Raw genomic sequence first — 13,407 nt, 5'->3', positions numbered from 1 at the left:
CTCTACAACTCTGGGATCCAAGGAAAAGCCCTGGACTGGATCACATCGTTCCTCTCCGACAGAACCCAGAGAGTCCGCCTCCCTCCCTTCCGCTCCGAGGCCACCAAGATCATCTGCGGCGTACCCCAGGGCTCCTCACTCAGCCCGACCCTCTTCAATATCTACATGAGCCCCCTCGCCACCATCGCACGCAAACACAACATCAACATCATCTCCTACGCCGACGACACCCAACTGATACTCTCCCTCACCAAAGACCCTCTCACCGCCAAAGCCAACTTCCAGGACGGAATGAAAGATGTCGCAGAATAGATGAAGCACAGCCGTCTGAAGCTCAACTCTGACAAGACGGAGGTCCTCATCCTCGGACAATCCCCATCCGCCTGGGACGACTCCTGGTGGCCCACGACGCTGGGCACCGCACCGACACCCACGGACCATGCTGGCAAACTGGGATTCATCCTGGACTCCTCCCTCACGATGACCAAGCAAGTCAACACAATCTCGTCCTCATGCTTCAACACCTTGCGCATGCTCCGTAAGATCTTCCGATGGATCCCCACCAACACCAGAAAGACGGTCACCCAGGCCCTCGTCACAAGCCGACTGGACTACGGGAACGCCCTCTGCAGGAACCACAGCCAAACTTCAGAAACTGCTTCAGCGCATACAGAACGCCTCCGCACGACTCATCCTCGGCATCCCTCGCCGCAACCACATATCCGCCCACCTGAGAAACCTGCACTGGCTCCCCGTCCGCAACAGGATCACGTTCAGGCTGCTCACCCATGCACACAAAGCTCTCCACAACATGGGCCCCGAATACCTCAACAACCGCCTCGTTCCACACCCCCACCCGCCAGCTCCGCTCCACCAGCCTCGCCCTCGCCACCGTCCCACGGATTCGCAAAGCCACCACCGGAGGAAGATCGTTCTCCTACCTGGAAGCCCAGACATGGAACTCCCTCCCCGCACACCTACGCCTGGCCCAGGACCATCTCACCTTCAGGAGACACCTCAAGACCTGGCTATTCGAGCAGTAGCGGCACTCCCCCTCCCTTCAGCGCCTTGATACTCTCACGGGTGAGTAGCACGCTCTACAAATGTAGTGATTGATTGATTGAGTGGAGGACTAATTAAAACTATGCGCGGTGGCAGGGAGCAGGGAGCGGACTGTGCCTCTACGTCCCCCGATGGGCATTCCCCACCAGTTGCGATGTATTCAACAGTTTTTGTTGGGTTGGGAGGGGTGGGGGATTATGTCTTTGGCAATTTGGGGATGCCAAAGTGGGTGGTGGGTGGGGGGGGTTGTTATTCTTCCTGTATCCTGGTTATTGTGCTTGGCAATACAATGACTGGCAATTTTGGGTCTTTCACATGCATCCGTATGTTAGGGTAGCACGCTATGCTCATGTAAATGTAAATGTATTTATATAGCGCAAATCACCGACACGGTATCTAAGCGCTTGCTTAGGGAACCCGTCCTGGTATTCCCCTGTGAGAAACCCCGGCAGGGTGTCCACAAGGTGAAAGCCAGGCATCCCGCCGCGAGGGGCCGTAGTGGAGATTAAGCAAGCTATTGCCCAGAGTCGCAGAGTGTGACCCCGTGAGTCGAGTAGGCACCGGAGCGAGAATTGTCGAGTCCATGGAATTTTGAGCCCGAGACCCGCCGAGGCGGGGAATCGAACCCTGGTCCACGGTCGATCTCAGCTTCCGGGTCTGCCGCCTCTAACCACTGAGCCACGCTTCTCCCCCCACTTAGCTATAGATGATGGGTGAACGGTATACTTGCATCACATGGAATGTCCGAGGCCTAAACACACCCAAGAAGACGAGGCATTTGCCGGCACAGCTAGATAGACATAAGAGACCCGCCTAAGTAAACGCACAGAGGGTTCGGTGGCCCATAGATGGGTCTCCTATCGTCTAGCCTCATCTTATTCCACTTATGCAAGAGGGGTCCTCATTCTTATGAAGAGAGGAGTCCTGTTCCAGCCTATTGAGACCTGTGTGGACACTGAGGGCCATTGGGCTATGGTGCATGGGAAGTTGGGGATGGCACTGGTGACCATTGTGAACATTTATGGACCAGTGGTAGATGATACATCTTTCCTGGAGCTCTTTAATGTGTTGCGCAACTGGCCGGATGCTGCGCTTCTCTGTGGGGGAGATCTTAATACACATCTTAATCCACAAGTAGACAAATCCAATCCTACTGGGGCGCGTACGGTTAAGGTAGCGCAGTGTATACAAGATTTTCTGAAAGAGATGGGCCTAGTGGATGCCTGGCGGCTGCGTAACGAAGGGGTTCTAGAAGGTACACATATCACTCCCGAGTTTTATAGTTAGTCTTGGCTGGATTATTGGATATTTAATAGAGAGGCTAACGGTTGGGTGGAGAGGGGCCACACTTTGCTGAGAACCCTGTCAAATCATAATCCCGTTGTTCTTCCAGTGGCGGTACCCCGTAGCCTGCAAAGACCCTTCACCTGGCGCTTTCGTGCTGACCCACTGCTAGAACCAGTCTATGCTGAGACAACTAGGAATGCTATCATACAGTACTTTGAATTGAATACAGGCACAGTTGATAGCCATGCAACCTTATGGGGAGCTTTTAAGGTGACGATTAGGGGTGTGTGTATAAGGACCTCTGCGGGAATTTTACGGGATCTGAGGGGACAATTGCTGCGGTTGGAAGAACACTTGAGGGCCTTGGAATCCCAGTATTCTACTACTCCCTCCTCCGACACGATATGTAGCTAGAGCATACAGCGAGGGTGGCAGGCCGGGCAGGGTGTTGGCTAATAGGCTACGGGACAGAACGGATAACCCCCGATTGATCATATAGTTGATGACGCCGGTGACGATCATTACTCCCAAAGTAGTATTGTCGAGCAGTTTCGTTCTGTCTATGAGGCTATATATACGTCCCGGGGAAGCATGCCCGAGGTGGCAATGAATGAATATCTAGATGATACGGCCTGCGCCTGGTTGTCAGACATACATAGAAAATATCTTAGTCTCCCCATAGATGAGGAGGATGTTAAAGAGGCCATCCTATCGTTGCCCAATAAGAAGGCTCAGGGTCCGGATGGCCTGACGGCACAGGTTTATAAGGAGTACGCCGATCTCCTTACGCCACATATTCTGGCAATGTATGCAGAGGCCCACAACTTGGGCTTTCTCCCACCATCATTGAGGCAGGCCTTGATTATCACCTTCTTAAAAAAAGATAAGCCCTCGACACGGTGCGAGTACTATCGACCGCTCTCCCTGATCAGTCTAGACGCAAAGATTTTGGCAAAGATAATAGCCTCTAAATTACAACCTTTGATGCCACTTCTTGTGTTGCCGGATCAATCACGATTTATCCCAGATCGCTCTACTTCCCTGAACCTACGTACGATATTTGCCATGTTCCACGTTCTCAATCCGGAGCTACCAGCCTTGGCTGTGCTTTTAGATGCAGCCAAGGCATTTGATTCAATTGAGTGGAAATATGTGATACACATCCTTTATAGGATGGGTTTCCCCCCTGTTTTCGTTCGCTGGATTCAGGTCCTTTACACTGACGCTTCAGCGAGATTCAGGGTGGGCGGACTCACTTCAGAACCGTTTGGCATTGAGCGTGGTACTAGGCAGGGCTGCCCGCTGTCCCCTTTTCTTTTTGCTATTGTTTAGAACCATTGGCATGCAAAATCCGGCAATCTCCCAGGGCCGCTGCGTTGAATTTTAATAATTGTCCACTCGGAATTTCCTTATACGCGGACGATATGGTCCTATACGTTTGTGAACCGCAGACCTATTTATCCCCGGTTGTCCGTGAATACATTAAGTTTGGCCTCTTCTCAGGTTTGCAAATAAATTGGGAGAAATCTGTTCTCATTCCCGTCACAGTGTCACCTCAGGTGGAATATCCATTGGTATGGGCGGAAGACCCCGTTAAGTATCCAGGTGTCTGGCTACACCGTGACCCTGACATCATAATCAGAGAAAACTATGGACGTGCATATACCGAGCTGGTACAGCGGATTGATCGCCGGGTCAGCCTGCCACTCTCACTGGCAGACCGCATAGCGGTGATAAAAATGATTATTCTTCCCAAGTTTATATATTTGTTCTGCAATATCCCTGTCCACCTGACTAAGCATTTTTTAAAAACAGTGCAGACTCAACTGCTGCGATTGATATGGAGGACGAAGCCGCCGAGGATCTGCTGGTCCACACTAACACTGCCATTTGAAAAGGTTGGGTTTAATTCTCCGAGTTCTATGTGTACTACTTATGTGAGCAGGCTCAGCATTCATACTTTTGGTTCAGACCTCACGATTTCATCCCACAAGTGGCTGTTGAGGAGGGAGATGCATATCCCGTACAACTGAAAAGTATTATCACCCATATCAATAGGCAGACGCCCAAGTTGGAGATAAACACAATAGACACCACTATTTCTGCATGGCAAGAGTTTGGGAGACGGGCCCATAAGCTACCACTTTATGCTCCTGCATTGCTCATTGAAGGGCACGCCTCTTTTTCAGTGGCTGGGGAGAGAGGCCAGGTTACGGCCCTTAGGGAGGCAGGTCTTACACATATGAGTGACTTATATATAGATGGGAAATATATTACGGGTACAGACCTGGACTATATACAAAACCCTACCCCACTTTTTCAGTACACCTGTTACAGACTTCGTAGGGCGGTACGAGATCATTACACTAGGTTCCCAGATGAGTTGTTAGTGATGAAAGCGCTACAGTTGGTCATAGTAGCTGCATCAAGGGAAAAACTGCTGACTAGGTTGTATAGGGCGGTGCGGAAGGAGACGGTTCGCCACAGGGACAAAAGTCTGGAACTCTGCAACACTACTTGATCCCCCGATTACAGAGGAAACGTGGGAACAGATGTGCACGTTGACAGGGAGACTGATGTCCGATAGTAATCTATGCATTATTCATGTGAAGTTCCTGCACCAGGTATACCACACTCCCAAGAAGCTACACAAGATGGGTCTCAGATTCTGAAAACTGTAAACGCTGTGGGCAGGGTGGGGCTGACTTTCTTCCACTTGCATGGCAGTGCAGGTGGGTGTACGACTATTGGGAAGAGGCTGTCTCCCTTATATATACAATGACTGGCCAGATGATTGACTGCACGCCACTGGAGTGTTTGTTGGGGTACGTGCCTGGATTGAAAACTACAGTGGTTCGTTTTGTACGGGTGGCGTTGTTGTTGGCAAAGAGGAGGGTTCTGTTCATGTGGGATAGTCGCCAGCGACCGAGCACTGCTAAGTGGATAAAGGACATGATTTATTGTCGTGAGCAGCTGGAACTTTACGCTGAAGAACTACCGACGGCCTAAAGATATTTGGGCTCCCTTTCGTGAATATTTAGTGGCTCAGAGTGAACAAGGAGTGGGTTAGTTTGCTGTTAGAGGGGTGCCAATTTGAACCTTCATACCACAGGACAATGCAAACATGTGGGAAGGGGGGGGTGTGATACTGATGTGTATATTGTTTTAGATCACGATGATGTGCCTGATCGTTAATGTATTGCTTACAGGAAGGGGTTATGTTGTTGTTCATTACACTTTGCGCAATGTCACTGCAAGGTATACTTAAGTAATGTATGTACTATGCGCTATTGAAAATAATAAATACAATTTAAAAAAATACAAGTACTGTACTGGACTCACACATGCACAAAACACGTTCAACATTAGAAGAAACGTTTGCTTTTGAGCTATTCAATTTTACATCTCTCTTTTACTTGTTCAGCCTATTTTAATATATATAAATTTTCTTTATTGTTTTCTTAGGTGGTGTGCTCTCATCGCATTTGAATTCCAGTAAAGAAAGGAAAAAAAGCCATAGATAATGGCTGTGGAGGAACTTCGTGCAGTAACACAACGATGTGTGAGTAATTTGTTATATCAACCAGTTAAGGAAAGTCATTCTAGTTTAGTACTGTTTATTGTTTGATTTAAGCCAAAGAGGTGAATAAATATGACATAGACACATTATTATAACATATTAAAAGGAGTTTTATGTGCAAATAATCTTTAAAAAAGTTATCCACAATTATACCGAACGGTCAACCTGCGCAAATAAAAGTGAGACAATCCAATACCATGTTACCGTAAAAGTAACCGGTTAAAACACCAACCCACAACAATTAATATAAAACAAACTAAAATCCACCACTCCAGCCTGTGCTCAATTATTCTAGTGTTCAGTGTTTTCTTACACTCTTAGCTTAAGCTAAGCATCCAATTAGGCAATTTATAGTGTGAATAAAGTTTCTAGATCCTTACCCAAAACTAAACACTAAGATCACGTAATGAGCAACACTCCTATAATAAAAACTTACATAAAGTGCAGTGTGCCCCTTTGCAGTGTAAGTATTTACATTATATTTAACTTATCTGTTGCCCAGGAGATCGCAATTAAATTGTTTCTTATTTATGTTGACCCATGCACCATACTTCAAACAGGTTGAGCCGCCTATACATATTCATTTGGGTTACAAATCGAATTTTACCACCTCTGCAGGTTTTATCCATTCATCTGAACTAGAGACCAAATATATAGTGTCAACAAGCTTCGTTTTGTTCAGAGGACAGTGCAGCAAAGAAATCAACAATGTTTATTTGACAACATTGTCCTTAGTGATACGGAAATATTGTTGAAGTGCCTGTTGACTCGGACTGTTCACCACTCCTCTAAGAATTTATCAACTCTCTAACATAGTCTGATCGAACTGCATGCGATTGTGGTTGATAGTAAGTCCCGAAGGCTTCATATCTGAAGCTCTCTAAAAACTGGCAATTGACCAAGACTACTTTCTTGTTCAAAAGCAAAACAAAATGCCAATAGGTGAAGTTAAGATAATGGGTGTTGATTACAGCAATGACAAGTGAACTCCAACACAAATTCTTTTCCTGCTGAACTCTATTATATTTCCGTGAGAAGCTGGCTCAGTATATGATGTACACTTGGACACCTTGCACTGATCCAGACAACCCTTATGGTGATTTTAGTGGTCTTAGACAATCTTAAAAACCTCTCTAAGTGATAGCTGTGGAGAGCAGGCTTAGTCCAGAAAGAGTGTAAAGCAGCTTGTTTTACCAGAACATTACCTTTTAAGTATAGATTAAATGAAAAAGAACCACACAGTGTTTTTATAAAAATATATATTTATTATAAGACATTCACTAACACGTACAGATATCTCCTACCCGGAGATATACCCAATGCACACAATACTTTACGATAGAAACAGGTAAGTAGCACTTAATACACAGTAGTCACTAGGAGGGACCAAACCACATACTAAATAAGTTGGTATGCGAACCACAGCTCGAGTCAAGACTGTACCCAGAAGACGTAGAAGTGTCGGGGACCACAGAGGTTGTGTGCTAAGTGGGAACACGACCGCGTAATCAATACAAGTCAATGTGTAGGTCGTGGTTGCAATTTTAAAGAAGAAGGGCCCTTCCCAGTGCACTCTGAAGAAACCCCGTTGAAGACAGAACGTTGGAGAGCCACCCCACTCGTGGATACCTTAGGAACCAGGATACCTGCCCCAGGGAAGCCGGGTGCATAGGTGTGAAGTGGCTTTGGAAACCGCTGTCGAACCCAATGGAGGACTTCAGAAAGAGGCCGCTGCTGAAGAAGGTGAAAGTGTCCAGTGGAACCCAAAGGTGGATTCAAGATGTGAAGAACCTGCAAGCAGAGAGGACAGAGTCTATGCCACTCAAGAGTGAGCAGGAGGCATGAAAAACGAATGCCCCCGATGTCTGGTGTTGCAGGAGAGATGACGTTGACCTTGAAACTGCAGCTTTGTGGACCAAGCGACTCTGTGGAAGACCAGGACCCGTACACGAGAGCTGTCCCATGTTGGATGTCGAGAGTTGAGGGGTCGGTGTCTGGCGGGAGCACCAACAAGCCTTGGCAACTGCAAGGTTCCTGTGTGGTGCACCGGCACAGACGTTGCAGCAAACGAGCAGAGTGACTAGATCAGGAGCAGCAGAAGTCTTCCTAGTTGCAGCCTTGATGCCCAGAGGGAAGTCCAGTGAAGTCCTGAGTGTCCAGATAGTCGAAGAAGAAGAAGTGGTGTCTGAAATGAATCTAGGGACTCGCCCACAGGTAAGCCCTTAAATACCCTAAGGAAAGGGTTGGGAAGATTCAGGGGTCCCTCCCTAATGAGGGCTGGACAAGGAGGAGGATACTCCCCTGTCCTTTGTCCAGTTCCGTGCCAGAGCGGGAGCCAACGGCTCCCTGCCATGGTTTGTACTGGACTATGCATGGAGGGCACCAAGTGTGCCCTGCACACAGACTATGTGGCAAAAGCAAGCGCTCCCACCCTGCTCCAATACACTAAATCCTGGCTGGGAGGTGGTGCCTTCCCCTGCCCCGAGCTTGGCTCAGCAGTAGGAGGGCAGAAACATGTCTCTGGCCGGCAGTAGCCCTTGCTTGCTGTTCGGGTCTGGAAGACTGGTACCGGGAGCACAGAGGGCCTCCCAAAGGAGCTTAACGGATTAGTTGCAGCCAGTTTTGAGATGGTCACTGCGTAATGACGCAGTGCCCCTCTATATGTCATATGGCTGGCTCACTTTCAACCCGGCAGAATGATCTCCATAGGTCGTAGGGGTATCCTGCTCATGCAGGCACGCACTCGCACCTAGAACCGAGCACCCTGCCTTCAGAACTTATAGATTTTAAGTGCTGTGACCTTAGATATAAGAAAACCTATATCTTTCATACGTGGTGCTAGCAACAGCTTACACAGGCTGCAATAGCAGGTTTGTAGTTGCCAATTGAGTGGTCTCCCATGGGTGGCATAATGCATGCTTCAGCGCATGGGGGACTCCCGATGTACCTATGCCCTGGGTACGTTAGCATCATATACTAGGGACTGATAAGTGTATACCAGTCTCCAATCTAGGATGTACCTAAGTACTTACCAAACCTATTTAGAGGAGAAAGCACAGAGACTGGGGTCCTGAATAGCAGAATCCCAGCCAGACTAGTAAGAAACAGCATTATATCAATCAAAAAGTGGGGTAACCATAAAAGCAGATCCTACTTTCCTACAATTTCAATTTAATAAATGTAGACACCTGACCTAATTGTAGCTTCAGCCTCCATCCTTGTATGTTAGCAGCTTTTATATCTTTTAAGTACTTTTGTAGAGGACCCTTATAATCCATACACAACAGATGAAATAGCTTGTTTCTATTTCTACAATCATCCATATCTCTTTTCAAGGAAAGATATTTAACTGAGAGTTTAATCAATCTTTTTTCTTGCAGGCACTAAGGTCTTATCCAAAGTATTTGTTGTGTGTAGCTTGAAAACTTTCCAAATGCTATCCATGGATTGATTAGCCCTTTGAGTCAATAAGTGACGTTTTATCAACTGCCTAAATGTACCATCCAGTGAAATCTTTAAACTCAACCAATAATTCATGATTCTTTGTCAGTATTTTAGAATAATGTTCAACAGCCCCAGCTCTAATCTTTGCACACTATTTACTGTGCTTTTTGGAAGTCCGAGCCATTCTCTCCAGATATTCATTTTTATTGTCTGCAGTCAAGTTATGTTGGACTCAATGAAAATCTTGCAGCTATAGAGCAGTACATTTACAATTTTTAGGTTTTAGTCTACTAAAGCACTTCAACAGACATGTGCCCAAAGGCTATGTCCTAATTTTTTAAAGGAGACAACTATAACAATTGCTCTCTGTTCCTGAATATCCATTTCTGGTTTGAAATGGAGATTTTCTTTATAAATGTTTGCCCAAGTATCTATATTTATTTGCAAACTCCAATTTCTCTGCATTAGGTCACCAATGCAGATTATTTTGCTTTTTCCTAAACTTCACGTGCGTTTTAGTAATATTTACATTCAAGTCATTGGCTTCACATTATTGTGAGAAAGCATCTTATTGTCTTTAGAGACACATGGGAGTATGATCCAATAAAATGGTATCATCTGCATAAAATATAGCTGAAATGAACTTGCCTTCCTATCTCGGTGGGTGCATACAAACAAGACTAGGTTTACTCAGGACATCTGCAATATACAGAGAAAAAAGGAGAGGGGCAAGTATGCATCCTTGCCCAAGACCATTGGGTGGGTCAATTTTCTTTGATAAGAATCCATTACTTCCAAATTCGACACAGGTCCAAACTCAGTAATCCAAGTGGAATGTCCAAGTTAAGCAATTTTGGTTTCCATAAGAATCCCCAGTTGATTGTATTAAAAGCCGTTGATAAATCTATGAATGCCACATAAATTAGATGATTTCTGTTAAAGATGTATTCTTCAACCAGCAACATTAGGGCAAAACACCCTTCCACTGTTAGTGACCTTGCCTAAATCCCAATTGAACTTTATAAAGGATCGTCTCACTTTCAACCTACTCTTCAAGGAGTATTTGGAGATGCTCCGCACAAATTTTACTCCGGATGTCCAGCATAGTTATTATCCTATAGTTTTGTGGATCAGTTTGTAAATATGGACACACAAACTTCCCTTCCAAGACTCAGGAAGTTTACTTACTTGGACTACTGCAGCCATCACTGCTGATAGGACATTGGCCCATAATTCAGTCACATTTTAATATGTCTACTGACGGGTCATCTGGACCTTGAGAACGTGAGCTCTTAAGATTCCTTATGATTGTTCCAATCTCCTTAATAGAGGGAATTAGGGTATAGTGACTGACTCTTTCACTGTGCAACAGACGGACATTTTGGAAGTCCTCGTATTCCTTCTCCTATTTCACCCACAGTTCCTCATTCACAGGCAAAGCTTCTAGTTTTGTCTAATTTTTTGTAAATCTGTGTATTGGTATTTGTAAATACAACAATACAAAAGGCACTGTAATACAATCAAAATGACTTTACAGTTGTTCATGGGTGACGCTACACCAACAGTTCGGACAACAAGGGCGTAATGATGAAACACGTAGACAGTCCGTGTACAGGATATGAGCGCCCGGGTGTGTCCTCTGGTTAGGAACAAGAATCAATACGCTTCCCCTCCCCAGCAAGGAAAGGGAAAAGGTTTGCCTACCCAGCCCAACCCTAGATAATAAGCACGTGCAAAAGAAGAAAACAACTAACTGCGACACTGTCACCAAAGCACATTATCATCGTTTGCCCCCATTCTTGGCCCCCTTCTAGTTTTGTCTAATTGTAGGAAGCTGGCTCTTTATATAGTGGCCCAAAATTAGGTACACTGTAAAGAGTCCAGGCAACCCCAGTTGGCTGACGGAGGCCCAAATGATAACCCAAATGCTCTCTTTTGTGATAGTGTGGGCGAGCAGTCCTGCTTATTAGAGGGCAGTGCTAAGCATTTATTGCACTCACAAATGCTGGAGCAGGATCTCCCTGGCTCAACGGAACTTGGGTAAAAGTTTCCCCCCTTTCCTACACTTTCTCCTTCTTCTTTTCTTCTGGGGTCTACTAATACTAACAGTAGGTTCAGCACTTCCAGGATCCTTGGGAGAGGTCTGGCCCTAGACCAGTTCCTCTTTTGGGCTCAGACCAAACTCTGGGAGGTAATTTCCAAGAAGACAATCAAGGTGGAGGTCTGTACTGACTACCACCTTTCTCCACCTAAGGGACCCAGCTAATTTTAGAGGTACTTAAGTCATAGGCTTATCAGAAATCTCCCCTGAGATAGCTCTTCTAGTCTCACATGGGATATACTGGTCTGAGTTTACCAACCTGTCATGCACAATGGTGTGACTGGCACACATATCCTAGGGGCAGTGGTTGGTATTCCATTCAACAGTAGGTGGTGGAAGTGACTGCTTCCCTCTGGAATCACCAACTCACCCACTTCCCAGTTTAAAGATACAAGGATGTCCTCATCTGAGGAATTATCGTCAAATGTTACACTGGCAATCCCTGGAAGAATACTAGTGGGTTTGTTTTTAGGACAGGAAGAGTCCTTTGTTCTATGCCCTGTCTGTTTACAGTCAATTCAAGCCTTTTTGGGATCCCAGGCCTAACCCTGGTACCCACTTTTGTTTTGCGATGTGTCTTGGGGCCACCCTCCTGGACAGGTTTTTAGGGGCCTACAGAGGACTCCTTATCTTTGTCTCTATAATGTGCCAACTTAGTCCCCGAGGGGGAAAGGGGGGAGCTTGGCAACCCCTTTCCTTTCGTCACCCCCTCCAAGACTCTTTTTAGATCCTCCACCTATGACCAAATAGTCAGCCTTCTTCCCTACATCCTGGGAAGAGACCAAACCAAGGCTCACCACGTATTGATGCAACTTTTTAGAACTACAGTTACTTAACAGATGTTCTTTCAAAAGAAAATTATAAAGCCCATCATCATTTTGCACCTGACGTCCCTTCAACCGACCACCTAGTGTTTTAACTGAAAAGGCTACAAAATCAACCGTGGACTGACTCGAGTCTCCATGAACTTAATTCTATACTCCTCAGCGGTGAGTCCTAAGCCCTCAATCAGGGTTTCCTTCATGAGGGCATAGGACTCCTCTCTCTCCTCAAGTGTCAGGAGTCTATTCCTGCCCTTCCTTGAAAGCAGCTTCAAGTAGAGAGCCCAATACTTCTGGCTGAGTTTCCACGTGTTACAAGCCCTCTCAAAGGCTGTAAGACATTTGGTGATAACCTCACCTTCTGTGTATTTAGAGACAATCACTTTGGGGATTTTAGCGTCAAAAGCAACTTCTTGTTCCCTATTTAAGTTTTTGCTGCCATCTGAGATGGGCCCTATGCCCATTTCTGTTATTTATTTTTCTATAGCTAGCATCTTGGCCTCATGGTCCAACCTCTTAGCTAATTTTTGAACATCAGAATTGTTCTCATGTACTTAATCTGGGGTACAACCAGAAGTACTGTCAGTAGAGGTACTGTCAGTAAGTGACTTTGAGACTTCCTTATCACTCTCACCGGCATCCCCATCTATTGTTTAATTAGCATTTTCTTCACTGGACATGGTCCTCTAAAGCTCAGCAAGTAGGTTCTGCAGGTGAGCAACTATAGGGTTTAGCTCCATGGCAAGGTTCCATGCTTTGCAGATGTCCTAAATTTGGGCCAATTTAAGTTTTCTGTAAGGAGCCAGTTTGAGCTCCTGGCTATTACTCTCTGTCTCGGACATGGTTTTAAAGTAGTTGGGATCTTTTTAGAAAATTCTAGAAAGATTCTAAACACCTTTTAAGGCCTAACTAGCTATTCTAAACAACAACGACTGGGGGACTTAACCAAGGCCCTAACAGACCAGATTAGAAATTTGGGGGGAAATTCAAAATGTATAAATATTTTTGGCAACTAAAGACAATTCTGGATTCTTTTGTGGAATCACAATAATGACAGAGTGATACAGCAAATGCAAAGCCTTATTTCCCACCGCTGTGCCACCAATGTAGGA

General features: G+C 45.8%; 1 protein-coding gene across 1 annotated transcript in view; it reads left to right on the top strand.

Annotated features, from left to right (window-relative positions):
- GLMN (glomulin, FKBP associated protein) overlaps window positions 1-13,407 on the top strand; it is a 394,839-nt gene that overhangs the window by 35,085 nt on the left and 346,347 nt on the right. The window contains exon 4 of the mRNA XM_078646323.1: window positions 5,815-5,911. Coding sequence (XP_078502449.1) covers window positions 5,873-5,911 — 39 coding nt within the window. The 5' untranslated portion in view covers window positions 5,815-5,872. The remainder of the gene's footprint in view (window positions 1-5,814; window positions 5,912-13,407) is intronic.

Source organism: Lissotriton helveticus, chromosome 1_1 (assembly GCF_964261635.1).
Source record: "Lissotriton helveticus chromosome 1_1, aLisHel1.1, whole genome shotgun sequence".
NCBI classification, from domain to species: Eukaryota; Metazoa; Chordata; class Amphibia; order Caudata; family Salamandridae; genus Lissotriton; species Lissotriton helveticus.
Note: the sequence above shows the minus strand (reverse complement) of the source record. Positions and strands in the feature narration are given on the sequence as shown.